Source organism: Triticum urartu, chromosome 4A, assembly GCF_056163025.1.
Source record: "Triticum urartu cultivar PI428250 chromosome 4A, HENAU_Tu73, whole genome shotgun sequence".
Classification (NCBI taxonomy): domain Eukaryota; kingdom Viridiplantae; phylum Streptophyta; class Magnoliopsida; order Poales; family Poaceae; genus Triticum; species Triticum urartu.
The window spans coordinates 438290433-438311770 of NC_141876.1; the positions used below are offsets into that span (position 1 = coordinate 438290433).

Genomic DNA, 21338 nt, shown 5'->3' on the forward strand with positions numbered 1-21338 from the left:
CCTCTCCTGTCGCCCTATGGGGAAATGAAGGTAAGTTGCAGCCGGATGGTTAGACATTAAGTTGCAGTTTGGGGCGACGCTTGCAGTTGCGTACCTAGTGTCAGACATGCAATTGCAGTCGAGGGTGACACTTGCAGTTGTATGCCAAGTGTTAGACATGCAACTTCCCCTACCTCTCTCGATGCCCTCCAACAAAACAAAAGTTCAGTTGCAGTAGGGGGCGACACTTGCAATTGCATGCCTAGTGGCCGACGTGCAACCGCCCCCTCTCCCACTGCCAGCTAACAAAACAAAGGCCAGTTGCAGTTGGATTAGTAGACATGCAATTGCAGTCGGGTACGACGTTTGCAGTTGCGAGCGTACTGTTAGACATGCAACTGCCACCTCTCCCATCATCTGACATAATAAAAAAGTCAGTTGCAGTCGGGTGGGTAGACATGTAGTTGCAGTCGAGGGAGACGCTTGCAGTTGCATGTCTAGTGTCAGACATGCAACCCCCCCTCCCCTCTCCGACTGCTCACCGAGAAAACAAAAAGGATAGTTACAGTCGTGTGGGTAGACATGCAGTTGTAGTCGAGGGCGACACTTGCAGTTGCATGCCCAGTGTCAGACATGCGACCCCCCCTCTCCGACTGCTCATCGAGAAAACAAAAGGATAGTTACAGTCGGGTGTGTAGACATGCAGTTGTTGTCGGGGGCGACACCTGCAGTTGCATGCGTAGCATCAAACATGCAACAGCCCCCGCTCCCACGGCCTACCGACAAAACAAAAGGTCAGTTACAGTCGTCTGGGTAGACATGCAGTTACATTCAGGGCGACACTTTAGTTGCATGCCTAGTGTCAGACATGCAACTGCCCCTCTCCCGCCTCTCTTCGACGAAACAAAAGTCAGTTTCAGCTAGGTGGGTAGACATGCAATTGCAGTTGGTGGTGATGCTTGCAGTTGCGTGCCTAGTATCAAACATGCAACTACCCCTCCTTTCCCTCGTCCTCCGACATAACAAAAAGGTTAGTTGCGGCCGGGTGGGTAGACACGCACTTGCAGTTGCATGCCTAGTCTCAAACATGCAACTACCCCCCTCTCCCGCCCACTAGCGGAACAATGGTCAGTTTCAGTTACCATTGAAAATTATTGAGTTGCCGTTGTGATTTTAAATTCCCTCCATAAATAGATGCCAACCGCTACCCATGTTCCTGTGTTTGCAATGACTCAAGCAAACTTCACAGACCATTGCCAGAGCGCATAAAAGAACAAACAACATGAAGAATGTTAACAAGGATATGAAAATGGCATATTTTATGACCAGACAAGCAAACAACGGTTTCTTAACTAGGATATGAAAAGGCAAACATATATGCATAGATGATATAAAAAAGAAACAATTACTAACAAAAATATGCATAAGTGGATTTTTTTTCCGTATAAGTGGATATATTAACAGGATGTGGTCACAAAAATTGAAAATGAACATATTATGTTGACTAACAAACAAATTCCGCTACTATCAAAAAAGAAACATTTCAAAAACTAGACAGAAAAACAAACATACATGCATACCTCTAGAATGTCTACTTGAAAACTAACAGAACTCTGCATTGACTAACAACAAACTCTATTGCATTTAAAACAAAGAAACATTTCTATTTGAAACTACTACAAACTCTGCTTGAAAATACTAGACCTCTCTTGATCCTCTGCTAAGAATGGGGAAATGGAAATAAAACTCACTAACCTCTGCTGATCCAAAATATATTTTGACTACTGGTGAAAGAGAAACTATTAATCTGCACTTTGTCCAAACTACTGGAACAAACAAATCCCCTGGGAAAATGAAGATAACTACTAATCTCTACTTAAAACAACCTACTGGAACCAACAAACATAAGAAATCGGAGAAACACCTACTCTCAGATCTACAGAATGACAGCTAAAAAAAAGAAATCAGAGGAACGCCTACCCAGCCCAGCGAACAACCCACCGAGAAAACCTCCCATGTCCCCCGACAAAAAGAAGCCCGACAAACAAACAAACAAACGGGCTGGACACACATGTTACACAGGCTGAAACAAGATAACCCACTTTCAGCGCGAATCTTGAAGTAAACAAAGATTCGACGGATGGCGCGTCGACTGAGACTTCACTAAATCTCAGTCGACTGAGATTTAGCGAGTCCGTTAAAATAATGAAAGCTAAAAAGTACAAAAAAATAAACTAAAAATGGGACAATAAAAAATAATAACAAAAGAAAGAAAAAAAGAAAAAGAAAAGACATACAAATGATACATAAAATGAAAAAGGGAGGAAAATAAAGAAAAAGAAAAGACAAAGAACGAGAGAACAGCAGCCTAAAAACACACATTGAGATGCGACCTGAAAAAAATAAAACAAAATGAGAAAGACCTACACGCATGGCCTGTTACATACACAGATAACAAAAGTGAGAAAATCACAACGCGAAAACAAAAAACAGCCCAAACAACGGAAGACACAGACAAACAGAGAATCGGACTGGACGCTCTCCTTAGCAGGCTGAAAACGAGACAGCCAACTCTCCAGCATGAATCTTAAAGCAAGAAATAATCATACGGCTGACACGTCGACTGAGACTTCGCAAAGTCTCAGTCGACTGAGATTTAGCGTCACCGTTTGCCGAATATATATCTAGATAGTATTGCCATTTCCTGATTCATGACTAATGACAAGTCGAATCTTTTAAGGATCGGTATCCCCGGGTTGTTACTAAATTATTGCACACCCAGATCTCCTTCTCTTTGTATATCGCCGCAGACCAATCTAACAATCTGTGTGGCTCTACCGATGTTTTAAAACGGGGGCTGCAGGGAGTGCAATATCGATCAAGATATGCCAAGAAAAGATGAGACATCTAAGCAATCAACCAGTGCAGGGGGGACGACCTTCCTTTTGCTCCCGGGATGGACGGGAGCTCTAGGTGCAATCAGTGCGTGGGCTAAAAATCTTCTGAGACACTGATATGTGCCGTTATTTTTTTATGATCGGATGGCGATATAAGATGCTATCAATGATCAAACAGGGAAAGTATATACCTTTTATTGCCAACAATATTGAAATAAAAATCAGCGTCACTAAAATAAAAAGGTCAACAATTGATGAATAGATCGAAAATTGCAAATGCCGCCCCCACCCCCGGCGCGTTCACATTGCGGGCCTTTTGTCTGATTCAAAATATTTCTCTACACATTAACATAAGCCTTTTGAGCTTTGAAAAAAAAAGGAAAAATCAAGTCTTTTTTTTTTTGCGACCAACGCGGCGAGCGTGGTAGAAGCAATTTCAAACAGACAAAAAAAGTCTTTTTTTTGCAGGAAAAAAATCATTGAACGAGCTAGCATACCCGTGGATCGGTCCAACTCAGGCATCCAAGGCAGGCAGCCAACTACTCTGTTTTGAAAGTCACTGACGACTTATATTTTTCCTGAATCCGGTCCAGCGGGGTAAAACAAAACATCCAGCTGACGGGGCGAGTGGTGCCTTGGGTTGTACGTTTATAAGGATTTTGCTGTGGTCTGGTGTGGTTTGTGCGAGAGAGAGAGAGAGAGAGGGGTTGACCGCCAACCGATCCGGCGGTCAAAGGCCAGGATCCTCCTCCATTGCTCCCACTCTAGAAGGTGTTTTGACCCGACCCTGATAGGCCGGTTGACCCCTGCCAGTGGCGCAACTCGCAGGCACCCTGCTCCTTTCCTGCTGATGAAAAGGACGTCAGTCGCGTCAGCCATGTCGAGTTCAGGTTTGGTATTATGTCGATTCGAGTAATTAATTATGGGGTTTGCTGTATGATAGGAGTAGCACTTGTTTTTGATTTCGAGAATAAGAACCGACGCATTGATCTGCACAGATCCGCGTTCTGTCCGTCGTCGTTTGTGTGTGAGATGTTTGGGGCATGGCCATTGTGCTCCGGTTTACTCCAGTCGAGAGGCAGCTTTGAGCAACTCTGGTAAATGCGCCATATCAATCTGATCATCGTAATATTCGCAGTTGAAATAAACGGTCTACTAGAGTCGCCATAGCCTGTAGTTAAAATTATACTAGTATCGAATACTAGTTTTTTCTTCTTCCAGAAAACATTCGATCTATTCATCATCAATCATATAGTATTAAACATACATAACAAAATAATAAAAGTTACATCCACATCCGTAGACCATCTAGTGATGAACTAAAAGCACCAAATAAAGCTGGAGGCGCGTCGCTGGAGCCGGACAAACTTGTTGTACTAGACAATTTATTTCAACGCAGCAGAATAACAATCGTCACCGATGAAGAGTAACGTAAATCAAAATAATTCAATCTGAAGACACATGAAATAGACGACGACGACCAGATCCATCAAAGACAGATCCGCCGAAGACACACCTCCATACGCCCACTGACGACACTAGAGGCGCCACCGGGACGGGGGCTAAGCGGGAAGAACCTTATTACATCTTCATGGAGCCGTCACCATCTCGCCTTTCTGAACAGGACACAAACCCTAGCAAAATTTAAAAAAAACATATGAAAATGGAGATCTCCCGCCGGCAAGGACCGGGATCCATCGCGCCTCCATGGTCCTAAGACCACCGCAGACGAGGCGGACCGACGGCAACGCCGACGGGAGGTAGAGGTACCCTAATCTTTTTCGAAGAGGAGGTGGCTGGGGGCTGTTTGTTAGTTTTGGCGTGGTTGTATTGAATACTAGTTGAAACGATTGTTCAAATGGTTGTTGAAATCCTTGTAGAAATCAAGTTAAAAAATAATTTAGTTGTTGTTCAATGAGATGGGGAAGGCAGAGGTCTTGTTAGTCAAATGGAAAACTGGTTTCACACATTTTTTTGAGGACTTCATTTGTCGCGCATCTAAGTTTGCGTCTCCATAATATTCACTCCTTAATTATTAAGGCCGCCGATATCTAGCGCTGCTCTTGACAAACCGAATTGACATGGAAGGGAAATATACAGGCGACTGAACTGACCATTTCTTTCTTTCTTTCTTTCTTTCTTTTGAGCTGGTTGAACCGATCAAGTTGAAGTATATATAATCGCCGCATAATCATGGATTTCCTTCTTCGCGAGTGTCATTACCCTGGACTAAGATCGAGTCCCACTAGCCCGACCTGCGGGGTCGTAATTGGAAGGGGCACGTTCGCTGGCCGTCCTTTTGCTGCAATTGGAACTAGCCTGTGCCCTGCAGCCCTGCTCATGGGCTGCAAAATTGGCCCCGACAGCTAAACTTAGCAGGTTCAGGCGGCAACTTGGGCGCCCAGCCGTGCGATGGAAAGGGGCTCCGCACGAGCGCGGCTGATCTGGGCACTAGTACGTGACAGCCACCGTCCGATTAGGACGGACGGAATCCTTCCTTAATTTAAAAAGGCGGTGATTCCGACCGAAAAGCGACGATCCAGCACTTCTCGCAGGGATCCACTCCACCATGGAACGGGCAGCTTCCAGGAACACCGACTGTCCCGGCGACCAAGTGGCGGCCAATGCCAAGCGGCGTTTCCAGCTCCGGAATCGGGTTTTGCCGAGAGGCGCCGCGGAAGAGCCCTGGCAGCTAGCCCGTTCACACTCGTGCAAGTGCAAAGCTAGCTGCCGCTGCTTGTTGGCGACGCCATTCGAACTTCAGCTGCTGTTTTTCCGTTCGGGAAAAAGTGGCCGCGATCAGTGAAACTTTTGACAGAGTAAACGTGATTAGTTCTTCGGTTAATGGACATGAGATTACTTAGAGCAGCGACGTTTACCTGGTCTTGCCAGAACCAGGAACGTTTCTGTTGGAACCTTTCAAAAGTGAGGAATTAGAATGAGAGTATATATACGAGGTAAAGTTAGATGATGGACCGATTTTACCATGCAGCGAGTGAAAAAGCACTCACTTTTTTGTAGCAAATCAGTCTGTCCTTTTTTGGGGGGCAAAATTTCGAGAGACGTTAAGATATTTTTTTTTGAAAAAAGCAGAACAAAGTAACCGGACTACTATTAAAAGCCCAATAGGTATACAAAAAATTCATTCAAACCCAGCCAATATGGGTCTACGTGGTCCACAGACAAGCAGGCTGAGCCCATATTATCCATACAGCCCATCGACCTGGCCTGTACCGACCTCGAGGCCCGAAGAGATAAGCGGAAGCGGGACTGGAAACCCAAAAATCAGCGACTAGAATATCCCGGCCCGAAACAGCAAGGTCTCTCTCTCGCGCTCGCCTCTCTCCTCCTCGTCTTCGGCGGCGGCGACGGCGGTGGCGATGCTGTCCGGCGACGTTCCCCCGAACCAGACCGTCTACTTCAGGAACCTCAACGAGAAGGTCAAGAAAGAAGGTATTCTTCACCCGGCCGCTTAGCGTCCCGCCGCACCCGCTGGCAAAATCCCTCTCCTAAAACCCTAGCCTCCCGATCCAGGCTGTTGCTCGTCCGCGCCTCGCTTTCGGTTCGTAGGATATGGTGCGGACTCTCGAGAGATGAAACGTTAGTTCATAGTGTTAAATGCTGGCCGTAGGAGCTGACTGAGCTGCCCGATTTTGGTTTCGTTTCATGCTTTTGCTGGAACCTGTGTTTGGCTCAGCCCGTCTCATCCTTTTAGGAATGTCTCACTCTCTGCAAGCTGCGTCAGAGCTTTGAAGGGGCAAAATTATTGCCTCCCTCTACAGAGCATAGTTGTAATGTCCAAGCGAGCATGGCCATATATTTGTCTAAATCGAGTTTGCATAAACAATAGTAGCTCTTTGGTTGTAGTCTGTAGTATGCTAGTAATTTCAGTCGGTTCATGCTGTAACGAGTGTTCATCTTTCCTGCAGAGCTGAAGAGATCACTTTATGCATTGTGCTCTCAGTATGGAAGGATAGTGGATGTTGTGGCCTTGAAAACTCATAAACTGAGGGGGCAAGCCTGGGTGGCATTCAGTGAAATTACAGCGGCTACCAACGCTTTCCGGGGCCTACAGGACTTCGATTTTTACGGCAAAAAAATGGTGAAACATCTCCACTTTAGATTATATATAAAATGTCAGGTGTTTTGTTTTACTTTTCATTCTCCGTGTTCTCTTCTGTGCATAAGAAGCTTGGTGGGTATGGTTGGTCCGAGACAAGCGATCTGTTTCTGATTATCACAAGTGGTTAATTTAGTCTTCCTAGTTCCTATATGGTTCTTAGATTTGCATTAGCAGTTTAGCACAACAATGCTCCACTTCAAAGTCTCCGCTGGTAATTTTTGCACAATAAAGTTATACCTTGAGTTTAAGTCTTGTGTTTTGTTTGCAATCTGCAGAGGCTTGCCCATGTGTGCTAACCCAGAGTTCTTTGCCTAACTGGCACAATTATGGCGACCATTTAGGTTGCCACATACACTATGTCACTTGCCTAAGTTTAGGTATGGCGAAATTGTTCATGATCCGTGAACCAAACCCACCCGTAGAAAATACAGCCTTGTAGCCTTCGTCTTTTACAATGTTTTGATTAACAGTTTGTAGAATACTGTGGATAGACGATAGACGTTTGTTCTTCAAATGGTGCTAGCAGACACTACTTGCTTAGGTTATACTGATATACTCTTTCAAGAATCATATGTCCAGATGATCTCTGACTAGATGCTGAAGCATGTAATCTTTATCTATCTAGTTGTTACTCCTATTTGAATCTATTGTTTTAACCTGTAAGTGAAACTGTGTCGCATTGACACGCAAACAAAATTAGTCTTAACAATACCATGGTTGACAACTTACTTCTTTCCCTTCCCTTATGCAGCGGGTACAATATGCAAAAACAAAGTCTGACTGTTTTGCAAAAGCAGATGGGTCTTATGCTCCTAAAGAGAAAAGGAAGAAGCAAGAGGAGAAAGGTATTTCTAATTGTAGATTTTATTTATGTTTTAGTCTACACTCTACACTACAACTGCCCGTTGAGATAATAAACTAGCAGCAATCCTAGTTGGATATGTTGGGTTAGTACATCAGGGGAGCCAAAATGATGATAACATCTACACTAGTGTGCATATTAGCTTGCTTTTCTGTTCTCGAAATCAGAACCTGCCCTGTTAGAACATATAACTACTTCTATGGAGATTAATGCTGCTTTATTTAACCATTTAAGAAAAACTATAATTGCCCATTGAATTATGTAGTCTAATTTCAACTATGATGTATGATAGCATCCACTTGCACTCTGTGTTATTTAAATTGGTGCCAATAACCCCTTCACACCCCAATCTTGGGTGCCTTTTATTTGCATGTTATCATTCTCAGCAATTGATCCAATGTGGTGTCAGCAGGCGTGCTGATGTGTTTTAACATTTTGAAAGTGTACAAAACTAGTAATCTGAAATTTACCAAGGTAGGCAAATAACGTAAAATGACCACCCACCTTATCATGTGGCTTTACTACATCACCACATCTGTTTTCTGATCACCCCCCCTAGGCCCCTCCTCCCTGTTGGCATGGTCAATTCTTGTGGTGCATCATACATGCTGCTGTCTATTGCTTGTGCCAAAGGTTAAAAAACCCCGGGGAAAAGCGCGCTCAGTGCAGGCCTGCTACTCTGTTTTGCCGAAATCTGGGGTCTAGGCTCCTTGCAAAGCCCCCACTGTGTGCTGCAGCAGCCTCTAGCTACATACCCCAGACACCCTCCACCCTGCCGCAGCGCAACTCCTAGACTCCTGTGCGATGCCTAGGCAGTCTGGGCGCTAGGAGCAGGTTCGCCACCCGCCTAAAAAACCGTGCTTCTGCCAAGAATGCTTGCTATCCATTCACTTGCCTCGCTCGCTGCCTCATTATACTGAGGCCACCAAAGCATCCTGTCACCTTGGTTCCTGCCTCATTAGTCGTATTGCTTGTGTTTTCAACAATGTTCAAAAAAGCGGTGAGCGTAAGCGGAGCGGAAGGCCACAGCTTAGAGCAATGGCCGCTTAAGCGCAGCTTAACCGGGATTAAGCGTTTTTTAAAAATTGGCCAGAATTTGGCTGTTTTTGAATAATATGCACAAGAAAACAGGAGACATAGCACATAGGTAACTGAAAAAATAAATCTGAAATAGCATATAAGGTTGAGGTTCAGTGGTTCACACACCACAACAAATAGCCAAATAACACATAAGGATAATGTTCAGTGGTTCACACAGCAAGCATAAATGCATAATATTGTCTTAGAATGAGCATATAGGATAAATGGCAGCAGCCAAGCAGCTGCTCAGGCAGCTGCAGCAGCAGCCAAGCTGGATGCAGAGCAGAAGCCGCCGTCACAATGCTCTCTTCTTTCCCCTCCTTCTAACCCAGTAACCCTAGCCGAACAGGCCACTTTTGGGCCGGGCCTTATATACCCCCCCCCCCCCCCTTTCCCCCTCTCGCCTGTGTCTATTTCAGCTCCCACCTGACTTTTGGGCCCACCTTCTTCGACTTTTCGTCACTTAAGCGCGCTGAGAGCATGCTCAGCCAGCGCTTAGCGCTAAAGTGATCGCTAAATCACACTTTTTTCGCTCAACGCTAAAAGTTGCGCCTAGGCCAGAAGCGAAGCGTTTAGCTGTCGCTCAGCGCTTAAGCGCCGCCTAAAAACGCTTTCTTGAACATTGGTTTTCAACAATGTGAGATGGCATGGAATAATGGAATGCACACACTGGCGCCCATTTCATTCGTGTAATGGTAAGATCAGGTAAACAATAGGCAAAGAAGTGTATTTCAGCACAACTTTCCGTAGACACCAGAGAGGGAGTGCAGGCGATCTGACCTCCCAGTGACACTAAGATGGATGTGCTCTGAATAGCAATGGGTCTTGGGTGTTGGCAGCTTGAGGTCCTCCGTGAGATGACCAGAGCACATTCAGTAACCTAGAACCTCTAACTCATCTTCGATGCCATTGTTACTGGACTTGTCGTGGGCGCTACCGCTCTACCTGAAGAGTGGTTTCTGGAGAGAAAAGGGATGGAGGCAGAGGTGGCCATGACTGTTGTTGGGTCCTGCCATTCGTTTATATTGATTTCTGTTTTAATTTAAGACACATGTCATTACATGCATGCCTTGGAAGCATGAGAAAGTATCTGGTAAAAACCAAGTTACGACAGAAACTCCGTGAAAAATTTCTTTCGAGAATTCTAAAAAGAACTTTATGCTTCAAAGGTAATACTCTATCGTGTAAAATTTCAACTTCAAACTTATCTATTTGGGGGGAATGAAATCATTGCTGAATTTGTTTTTTCCCTACCACCCAAATGAATTTTATTTTGTACTTGAAATTTTAGATGTTTATTATAGAACATTACCTCCGCATTTTGTTTCAGAATTTTCGGTAGCTTGGAAATATGTTTTTTTGTTTGGCTTGGTTTTCACCGGTTTCCACTGTGACATAGTTACCACCGGATATTTTTCTTTGTAAGCACATATCTATGGATGCTGCCATAGTCAATTTTATGAACTGATGTTTCTAAGATGTGGTAAATTTAGAACAAGGGTGTTATGCGCTCGCACTTCAACTGTTGTAGGTGACGAAATAGATGGTATCATACTTACTTGAAATGAGATGACTTGAATAGTTCAATGGGCATAACATGCACCTTTTCATTATTTTACTGTTTGAAATGTTCAAAGTGTGTATTTACATATTGGCCATTGCCTCTTATTCCCCTTGTAGCTGCTGAGAAAAAACGGCGAACTGAAGATGGACAACAACCTGGTGCTAGTGCTCCTGTTGCCCCAAGCAATGGAACTGTAAGTTCTCGGTTTAAAAGCCACACTTTGGTTTTTATTTGTTGTTTAACCATGTTGTGTGTTATCTCTGCAACCATTGGTATTGTATGCCAAAAATTCGCAAATTGTACTAGCCTTACTGAAGATATGAAGTGATGTGTTTGTCTATGTAGTATGTTGTATTTGTTCACCACAAAGCCTGCCTTCCTTTTTATCGTTTTATATGTAGAAATTAGTTTTTTTTAATAGGTAGAAATGTCAGACAATATATGCTTGCTGTCTAAAGTGTTTGAGTGTGTCACAAGTTTTCTTTTCTATCAAAAATTTCACCGACAGAATCTGAATGATCTAGTCACTATAACTACTGTTAAGCTGATAATGATTATCCTTTTAACATTTTTAATCAGTTTGCTAGATTGTATGGCACACCTTTAGTTACTTGGGTGTCTCTGAAGTTTATGTGTAAGCGTTCAACTGCGACCAAGCATCTATAAATGCATCACGTCTAGCTCTGCAGACCTCGTTATTATTTGTAGTTGCTCCTTCGTCTGAAGGGTGTAAATTGTACCTTACCACTTTTTTTTGGCTATGACCAAAATATCGATCTTTGTTTGGACGAGGGCCAACTTTTTGGCATGCCAATGCTGCTTTCCCAACTCTAGTTCATGTTTAGCCAATGTTGGCCAATCCATAGCAGGCAACCTTTGGCACCAATCAAACACACTGGCAGTTTCGACCTTGGTGAAGTGTTCCTTTGACAATGTATACCTCTAAAAGTTTGTAGTAGTTGAGCTGCAAGTTGGTGCTGATATTGTATTCTGTTATGTTTCACTAGGGCACCAGGCCTGCTAGAAAGCTGATATGGTTGCATACCTAAGCGTTATGTCAGAAACTAATCTGACTTGAGCTGGCTGGTCTACTTGAGTCATGGATTAAGCTGAAATATTTTCAGTGTCTTTGAGTTGGAAGATAGTCTTGTCATTCGTTCCATTCACTATATTTAATTTATGTTTAGGTATCTTAGCTCACCAATGCCGTGAGCACTCTGCCTTTACTGACCTAATCCCACAAAGATATTCAACTGTCTTAACTGTTCCTAGTCATGCCACGCTCATACTGTCCTGTTAAATTGGGGAGTAGTTGTTAGTAAGATATCATATCTTGCTAGCATCAAAATCTTTGTTGAATGCAGCATCGTCTTCATGAATGATATATATGTGAACAAACCAAGTATTAGCGTACTTATTAGTTTGAGATTAACATTTAGCGGTGCATGAATTTTGGTATGCAACTTTGAGATTCTTTTTGAAGTAATTTAGTTAACCTTTTCTACTTGTGCAGGGTCATCAACCTTCTCGTTTTGCCAAGCCTCCGCAAGAGCCAGCTGCTCCGCCGAACAACATCCTCTTCCTCCAGAACATGCCGGACCAGACCACGAGCATGATGCTCCAGATCCTGTTCCAGCAATACCCTGGTTTCCGGGAGGTGCGGATGATCGAAGCCAAGCCAGGCATTGCTTTTGTGGAGTACGAGGACGAGAACCAGTCCATGGTTGCAATGGAAGCCCTCCAGGGTTTCAAGATCAGCCCAGAGAACCCAATGGCCATCTCATACGCCAAAAAGTGAAAACGATCCATGTGATCTCGGAACCGGCCAAAAGAAATCTGTAACTGTAAGATTTTCCACCTTAAGCTTTCAAGCTGCTGTGCTGTGCTTGTGCTGGCTTTCTAACCCTGTATTTCTTGGAAGTGACTTGCTTGTTGTTTAAGAAGTTAAAAAGTATGTGCTACTTTAAATCAGGTTTGGCTCTACGTTTTCATGTGAACCCTGGTATTGTCCTTGTCAAGTCTGGTATCGTGGCCTATGCATGATCATTTTATCTATCTACAGTGGTAGGAGAAGTTAACAAGGCATGGACGATGTACCCCTCGCTTAAAAGGCAAGAGAAAATCATCAGGCCTATCTATCTATATTCCTCCTGCCTCTAGTCCATGGTCAGAGATGAATGAATGAATGAGGTGTATATTCCAGTAATATATATTTTGGCCGGAAATCGGAAGTGTCACCTTAGTAGTTGCCGGCATGATGCCTGATGGTTGAACAAGTATTTTAGTAGTGGGATGGTTGGTTTGGTGGCCTGTTTTTTGTTTAATGGGAGGCGTGCGTGCCGCCTTGTACCACTACGGCTTAGCAATTATGGGATTGCTGTTGCATTCGTGGCCCTCATATTAGGTGCGTATCTCCTCCCCGTTGGCCGCCTTGTATGAGTAGCTTTGAAGTTGAAGAATGTGCAGTATGTGTGCATGGTCGCCATGTTTCTTTCTAGTGGAGGGAGGTGGACGGCTAGCAAAGGCAGGCGAAATTTCCTTAACTTTCTAAAAGGAAATAGTTCCCTTCCCTCTGGTGTTTGTTCTCGCTCGCTCGCTCGTGCAACCTATGCTGGTCCTACGCCTATGCTGGCTGGTTGGTTGTTGCAGGGCTACAGATAGTGTGCTGTGGGGTTGGGGAATTTGTAGGGTGTTGTGGTTGGGCACCGTTTTGTCCCGTCAAAATCGGGACGAAATCTTGTAGCGTACTGCGCCTGTGAGTCGTGTTTTCGTCGTGTAACGGCATCATGTGACACGTAAAAAGGCATCAACTAGCTGGTTTTGCCCTGTGACCGTTGTCTGGTTGGATATGGATGTCCTTCCTGATTCTTACGGGATTAAACACGCGCTTATGTAAGTGGAAATCTGAATAATCACACGGAGCAGGAGCCGTGTAAGTAAAATTTACTCTGCGCAAACGCAAATGTGCTCATGGGAAGCTTGGCGTTGGCACTAGGCAGTTAAAACTGCCATCGCAGACGGCGTGGAAAGTCATTCCGAAGCCACCTTCGAATTCAGTTACGCACGGGCACGGCAGTGAAGGGGATCACACTTAACAAGTTCCGCTATAGTACCAAGCAACATTGACTCATTGTCCATTAACAAGTTCACATGATGCACTACGCCGGAGTATGGGCGGGCCCCTCTCGTTGCTGCGGAGATAAAACCAAGAGAGAGAGACACCGCAATTAGCTACGAGTAACCCCCTTTAATCCCGCTCCCTCCCCTGAGAAGTACGAGAAAGAGGCACAGAAAAAACAGAAAGGCCACCGCCGCGAACAACACCGGCCACGCCCAACCTTTTGGCCTTCATTTAGCGAGGCCAATCCTAAAGTGTAGGAGGATCCTCCTACACCTCTGCGCTCCTGCCTCTGCCTGAGCCACCGGGATCGGCAATCAACCGGGAAAAGCTGCCATTGCTGCTGCTGCAGGAGCAGGAGCAGCAGGAGGCGGGAGGGGAGCTCCCGTCCGGAGCAATCAAGGACGACAATGCCTCTGTCAAGGCACACGGTGGCCAACGAGTACTCCCTCGGCGGCCGCGACCTCTACAAGCGGGCCGACCAGCACGACCCCGAGGCCGTCCTCGACGGCGTCGCCACCGCCGGCCTCGTCGGCCTCCTCCGCCAGCTCGGCGACCTCGCAGAGTACGTCCATGCCGCTCCCTCCCTTGCTATCTCTTCTGAGTTTCTCTTTTCTTTTCTTCCGTCGGACGAATTCTACTTCTTGCGAACATTTTTGGATTCTTATTTTTGCGTCATGAATCATCAGTATTGCTGGGTCAGTGGTGTTGACAGCGAGTAGATCACCTAATGCTTTTGTTATGAGCAAATTCGGTGGTTTTCAGACCCTTTTTCCAGACCAACTAAACTAGGTGATTGATGTATGGATTAGCGCCCTTGACTTCGAGGTGGTTAACTGTTGCTGTTGATAGTCTTGTCCTTGCTAGGCAACACAGAGCAGTTTCCTTTTCTTGGTTGTGATCAAGCACTCTCTTGTCATCATATAACTTCCACCATTATTTAATCTTATGTTCCCATTCATTCACTGATAGAGAAAACAACTTTGATTATTGTATATAGAGTTTCAAGGTTGAAGCAAAGACAATACAATACTGCTCTAAAAGTAACCAAAGTTTGACCCCTAGAAATCACAAGACGCTGCATTACAATCGAGTTTCCCTTATCAAATTAATCCCCCCCTTAAGTTGTTCTTGGGATCGATGGAGACGATCATTGGCTTTTCGGTTTTTCATCAACTTCAGATTTTCTTTCTTTTATGTTTTTTTTAATGCGAGGGGTCCAGTACAACTGTACAACTCAGCTATAATATCCTTGTGTTTGGCTTCAATGTTTCAGAGGTTCTTGAATTGCACCTAAGCCACATGTTAGGACGTACTCCATACTATTAGTTCAATCTTCAGTGTTCTTGGTCTTATGATCTTTTGGTGTAGCAGTGGCATTTAATTAGTAAGCACTTTTCTTCTCAGACGAAATTTCTGCAACCACTTCAATTTTTCGCTATAACGTACTAGTGCAATTATAGGAAGATGCATCAGAATTCATAACTCAGACGTCTTGACCATGATGCCATCGTATGGCACCATCATCTGTGAGCAGATTTGCAGCAGAGGTCTTCCACGGGCTGTATGACGAGGTGATGACCGCGTCGGCGCGGGGGCATGGGCTCGTGCTCCGGGTGCAGCAGCTGGAGGCAGAGTTGCCCCTACTGGAGAAAGACGTCTGTCAGAGAGATTACCTGTACGTTGCTTCTAACAGGGGTGGGTTCAGCACAGAGCACAAACTTCCTCTCTGTAAACTTGCATCTTTGGACTGCTTGTAGTTTTTCTCTTTTTGCTGTACTGCGATAACGTTGCCATGCTCATGCAGGAGTTGATTGGCATGCGAACCTGAGGGTGGACCATGGGGTTGTGACGACGGGCGACACGCCTCGCTTCATCATGGATTCCATCAAGCAGTGCCATGGGCCTCCAAGATTGTTCATGCTTGACAAGTATGATGAGTTTCTGTCTTTTGTAAGTTGGGAGGTAACGAAGTGATGTACTCGTGTTTATGGAAGTTTGGTCAACTTTCAGGTATGATATCGGCGGCGAGGGAACGTGCATGAAGAGATACTCGGACCCGGCCTTCTTCAAGACAGATTCCGCGTGTTCCAGAATGCTGCAGGAAGGAATTAGAACAGAAAGAAGACCAATTAGAACCATGGTAATCAACTGTTAATCTCTAGTGTTGTTATTGCATTAAGTTCATATATACTAGTTCACTCAGTTGTAATCTTTGTTGATATAACCCTACTAGTCTAAATCAGAATAAGAGTTTCTTGTGCTAACTGTTTATCTGGAAAGGATATTCAACATATTTTGTTCCTTCCTTTTGCAGGAGATCAGGCCGGACCTGCAGAATGCTGAGATTTTCAGACCTTCTGATGGAGCCAACAATGACTCAAGGTACACCCCCATCCCCCATAAGAACAACAAAAATCTAATGCTAAAGTGTAACTTTATTGTTCTCTGTTTATTCCTTCTCAAACAAACTTTCCATTTCCCTGCATAGGTTCAAGACTGATTTATCGGGTGAAGCGTTGGATGAGGTCCCGCCAAGGCGCCAGCGGCTGAAGCACCGACAACTAAACGGGACCGTGTTCCGAAGCTTCAGATCGCAGATGCAGGACCTTTATGGAAAGGCTTCACCAGAGGAGAAAACCTTCTCCATGGATCGGTCAGAGGTGCAGATATCTTTCACCGACTCACCCGACACAAACGCCGAAGAGAGAGATATCATGGTGGACACTTCCAGCAGCACTGAGAAGGGCAAGGGAGGCTACTACGCCACAGCACGCAAGAGGAGGTCGACTTCCCAAGAAACCCCGTCAAGCTGTTCAGCAGGAAGCAGCAAGGGATACAGCTCTGAAGTTGATATTTACGTGGACACACTCACCACAATGGGGTCTGAAGTGGAGACAGACTCAGAGCACAGGGACCATGGTGGACAAGGTGCCTTTGCATCGGCACCGTCGGGCAAGATGTGCTCTGATGCTCAGGGTGCCGCCGTCTCCAGGTCTAGTACCTTCAGTAAAAAGGAGGACTCTTGCTCTTCAGATGTTGGCTCAGCAAACAGAGACGAGGCTGATCACTCCGAAGGAGATGTCGCTGTCTGTGTAACGGAGGCCAAGCTTGTTGGTGGTGAACATGAGAGGACTAGCTCGTTGGAGGAATTGTTTTCGCAAGAAAAGCCGGTTTCTTGCGAGCATGAGAGGACTGTTTCCTTGGAGGAACTGCTCACTGGTGACATACTTCTTTCAGAGCCCGACACAAGGGAATTAGCCACGGAGTCCAATAGCAATGCTATTGTCAGTAATGCTACACCCGATGGTACAGTTGATGCTACTAAAAGGGCCAAGGGGAACAATGTTTCGGCCATTTCCTTCAAGAAAACAGCGAGCAAGAGGTGTGTCGAAAGCATGGAGCTGTTTGCCTCAAAAGTCGGCATTCTGCCCAGGAAACTCTCCAAGAAGCATGACCCGTTCTCTGATTCTCTCCGTAACATGGCAAAGGAGCTGCTTGAGCTCAAGTGTGATGGCACTCAAGATACTGACTTGTATGAGTTTGAAGCGAATGGCGATGGATTCGACGTCAAGTGTCGGAAAATGGCTCACCCTCCTATTGAAATCATGGAGGAGAGTTTCAGGAAGAGCATTTCTTTTGATTCACCTCAAGATGTTGGTTCAAGGGAATGCCAGCTGGAAGTAGTGGACCAAGAGTCAGACCATGATGTCCCAACTGCTGACAGTCCACAAGATTCAGTGCCTGATGAAAATGGTTTTCAGCACACCGATGTCTACCTGACAGACATCACATCACCGAGTCCCAAAAAAGAAGAAGAGGAAGAAGAAGAAGATGAAGAAGAAGAAGAGGAGGAGGAGGAGGAAGAAGAGGAAGGATGGACGGTTGCAGCACCTGATGAGCATTCATCTGCTGGCATGCTCAATCATGCATCAGAGCTTATTCAAGAGCACACTGAGGATATACATACCGAAGGTGCTTCTGAAAATGCATCTGATATGGGTGAAGATTTGAAAGAAGTCTGCATTTGCGAAGAGCGTGTCAATGCGGAAGATGCTGATGGATGCAGTGAATCTGATGAATATGCATCGGAGGAAGAAATCACAGAGAACACAGGAGAACATGTGGTTCCAGATGATGTGATCTCACCGATTTCATCCAAGCAATCTGATGATCCTTGCCAAGTAACTCCATTCACTCTCAAAGATGCAGATTTGGCAGCAGCAAGGGAAGGCCAGGACAACTACATCCCTGAAATGGAGCATGTCACCTTGCTGGAAACAGTCGTGGAAACGGGACTACCTAAAGTTGTGACTGAACCAGTAGTCAGCAGCGAGGCTGCCGTGCCAGATGATGAACAGTGCTGTCTACATCCAGAAACTAGTTTACCACAAGATACTGTTCTTGGTAGCTGTGAACTTCTAGACCAAAATGAGCAACTGCAACTGCACAGCTCATCCATGAGGTCTGCCACTCCAGATCCAACTGTAAAGACAGGGGAAATGCATGAATTGTATGAAGAACCGCCTAATCCATGCAACAGCATCAGCACTGACATTTTTGCAGATCAATTGGCTCCTGACTCCACAGATTTGCCGCTGCCCAACATTTCAAGTTTTGATTGGATGCTTAGTGGTTTAATGAAGAAGTCATTGAACGTGCTTCCTGCTCCATCAAGTAATATAAATCTACAAGAGATTAGTTCTTCTGAAGATACTGAAGAAGCACCACCACTTCCACCTCTTCCGCCGGTGCAGTGGCGAGCGACCAAGCCTCAGACAGGATCCGCATCTTTATTTGCAAAATTCGGGAGACCACCAAGGCCAAAACCTCCAGTGAAACAGCTAGAAAATGAAAATAACTCTGCACCCGGCGAAACAAATCAAGAATCTGAAAATGTTCAGGAAATAAGCTGGAACAATGGTTTTAGTTCACAGAAGGAAATGGCACAGGCAACAACACTTTGTAGTCAGACTCGGACAGATCTGTTACCTGAGAGTGATTCTCAAGAGAATAATGTCCAAGAAGGACACAAAGAGTATGATGTGCAGTCTTCTAATCTATTTTGCTCATCAGAAGTCAAGTGCAACACAGACGTTACTTCAGTAGGCGACGACATGCACGCTTTGAAGCCGCCTGAGCTTATAGTAATTCCAGAGGAGGCTTGGTCTGAGCTCGTAGATATAAAACCGATACTGAAGCAGGAGGAAGAGAGAAAACAACAGCTCATAAATGGAGTTTCTGATTGCAGTAGCATTCATACCAGTGGTTTGCCAATTGAAAAGACCACTGTGGAGCATGAAAGATTTGACCAAAAGGAGGAATTGTCAGCAGCAGATAGCAACACAACTACAGATTCAGAAGAAAACAAACCAAATGGGCTTCCTTGTCAAGATGATATTCAGAATCCTGACTTCTCAGTGCAACAGGAAGATAAATCCAATGACATTAGGGAGTTCTCTTCGGCATTAGAAGAGGAACTAGCAAAGTTGCCTCCTCATTCAGTGCCAGAACCACCTAGATATCCTCTGCTTCAAGTTATTTCTCATGATAGAAGCATGGTATACAATATAACTACTTCCATGTTCTGCGTTTTTTTCCCACCACTTTAAGATCATCACCCTGAGTATATTGACTTAATTTTTTCTTTTCATGTTTGTAGCTAAGAAAGGCTCCAACTTTGGTTCAGCCATCAAGTAAGCTTTCAGATGAGAAGAACACAGTGTTGGATCAGATAAAGAACAAGGTAAGCCTTCACCCTGCACATAAACAACATCGTTGTTCAGCTAGATTATATCCTAAATATAAAAATGATTTGTTTGCAGACTTTCAACTTGAAACCGGTTGTTGCAAAGAGACCAAATGTGATGGGTGGTCCAAGAACAAACTTGCAAGTGGCGGCCATTCTCGAGAGGGCCAACGCGATTCGCCAGGTTAAACCCTCTTGTTTCATCCTGTATATATCTTGCTAGAAGTTTCAGCTGACAATAGCTTTACCATATGGCACGGTACCGAGATGACACCTTCTTCTTTTAAAAACAGGCGGTTGCTGATGACGATGACGAGGATAGCTGGAGTGAGTAGCTTTCCTCAGAGCAATTTGGCGGCTGATGTTTCACATGTTATGCGCAGGTCTTGTGCTCGTGTTCTTGCATGAAGAAAATGGTAGAATATATCAGTAGAGTCAAATGCACCTTTTTCTTCATCTCGAGAACACCATGCCAAGACAGTTTGATCTGTGCTAGCGTATTTTGACGTTTTCGGGGCATGCCATATGTTTATTATCTTTTGATGTGCCTCCTGAAGTTTGATTTTTGATAAGGACTGTGTGTACGCCTATAGACTAGTGTGATTGTTGTAACTTGAGTGTATATAGAAGAAGCAAAAGTGCACATTTTGTCTGGTCAAAACCAAGTCTTCTGAAGCCAAGGAGACCTGTTGTCGCCCTATCTCTTCATCATTGTCGCCGACCTACTGCAACAGATGATCTAGCAAGACTGCAACCTTCTACATCTTAGCCACCCTTTGTTCTCACACCTACCGCCAACAATTTTGCAGTACGCCGACAACACTCTCATCATCACCAAGGCTTCGATTAACGCATCCATACAGCTAAAAAGCATACTCCACAAATTTGCTATGGCAACTGGCCTCACTATAAACTTCACAAAAACCATGTTTGTAATGCACGTCTGCCCTGTTTTCGCAGCCGACATTGCCACCACACTGCAGTGCACGACCTCCACCTTCCCGCAAATTTGCGTAGGACTACCCTTAGCACCCACATGCTTACCTGCTAACGCTTTCCTCCCAATCATAGAACGATGCTGGAATTTTTTGACAGGCTGGCGGGCCAAACTTCTCTCTAAGGGCGACAGATTTATCCTACTGTCGTCTGTACTTGACTCCATCCTGGTCTACTTTATGTCTGTCTTCCTTATTCCAAAGAGTGTTCTAGAAACACTAGACTTGATTCAACGAGCCTTCTTCTGGACCGCAGAGGAAACCTGCATCGATGCACAATGCTTAGTTGCCTGGAAAAATGTATGCAAACCGAAAAGGTTTGGGGGTTTAGGCCTGAAAAATCTTCATCAGCAGAACAAATGTCTCCTGATGAAATTCTCTGTAAAAGCACTACTACCAGACCAAACGCCTTGACTAGATTGGATCGCCCTGCAACACCCTAATGCTCTCATCGCTCCACAAAAAAGTCGGTCCTTCCTCTGTCGTACTATCAACCAACAACTGTTGGGGAACGCAGTATTTCAAAAAAATTCCTACGATCACGCAAGATCTATCTAGGAGATGCGTAGCAACAAGCGGGGAGAGTGTGTCCACGTACCCTCATAGACCGAAAGCGGAAGCGTTTAGTAACGCGGTTGATGTAGTCAAACGTCTTGGCAATCCAACCGATCCAAGCACACATTCAGCTCGATGACGTCCCTCGATTTCTTGATCCAGTTGAGGACGAGGGAGAGTTCCTTCAGCACGACGGCGTGGCGATGGTGATGATGAAGTTACCGGCACAGGGCTCCGCCTAAGCACTACGACGATATGACCGAGGTGTGTAACTGTGGAGGGGGGCACCGCACACGGCTAAGAGAAGACCTGGTGTGCCTTTGGGGTGCCCCCTGCCCACGTATATAAAGGAGGAAGGGAGAGAGGCCAGCCCTCCTAGGGGCGCGCCAAGTGTAGGGAGTCCTACAAGGACTCCC

At 45.1% G+C, this 21338-nt stretch overlaps 2 protein-coding genes across 4 annotated transcripts; both read left to right on the plus strand.

Annotated features, from left to right (window-relative positions):
• The first annotated feature begins 6149 nt into the window (after positions 1-6149).
• On the plus strand, positions 6150-12476 carry LOC125551954 (U2 small nuclear ribonucleoprotein B''). Its single transcript, XM_048715378.2, has 5 exons — positions 6150-6329; positions 6806-6978; positions 7751-7844; positions 10622-10698; positions 12019-12476. Exons 1-5 carry the CDS (start codon positions 6257-6259, stop codon positions 12301-12303), a joined length of 702 nt encoding a protein of 233 aa, XP_048571335.1. The 5' UTR covers positions 6150-6256; the 3' UTR covers positions 12304-12476.
• Positions 12477-12621: 145 nt separating this feature from the next.
• On the plus strand, positions 12622-20017 carry LOC125551953 (uncharacterized). 3 transcript variants are annotated; one of them, XM_048715377.2, is made up of 10 exons: positions 14056-14188; positions 14900-15010; positions 15161-15321; positions 15431-15554; positions 15637-15766; positions 15941-16008; positions 16115-19184; positions 19286-19369; positions 19449-19556; positions 19666-20017. In XM_048715377.2, the coding sequence occupies exons 3-10, from the start codon at positions 15201-15203 to the stop codon at positions 19705-19707; spliced, it is 3747 nt and encodes a 1248-aa protein (XP_048571334.2). In that variant the 5' UTR covers positions 14056-14188; positions 14900-15010; positions 15161-15200; the 3' UTR covers positions 19708-20017. The 3 variants fall into 3 exon arrangements, with proteins under 3 accessions (XP_048571333.2, XP_048571334.2, XP_087374670.1); XM_048715376.2 differs by lacking the exon at positions 14900-15010 and having other exon boundaries at positions 12622-14188; XM_087518544.1 differs by lacking the exon at positions 14056-14188 and having other exon boundaries at positions 14568-15010.
• Positions 20018-21338: the final 1321 nt, after the last annotated feature.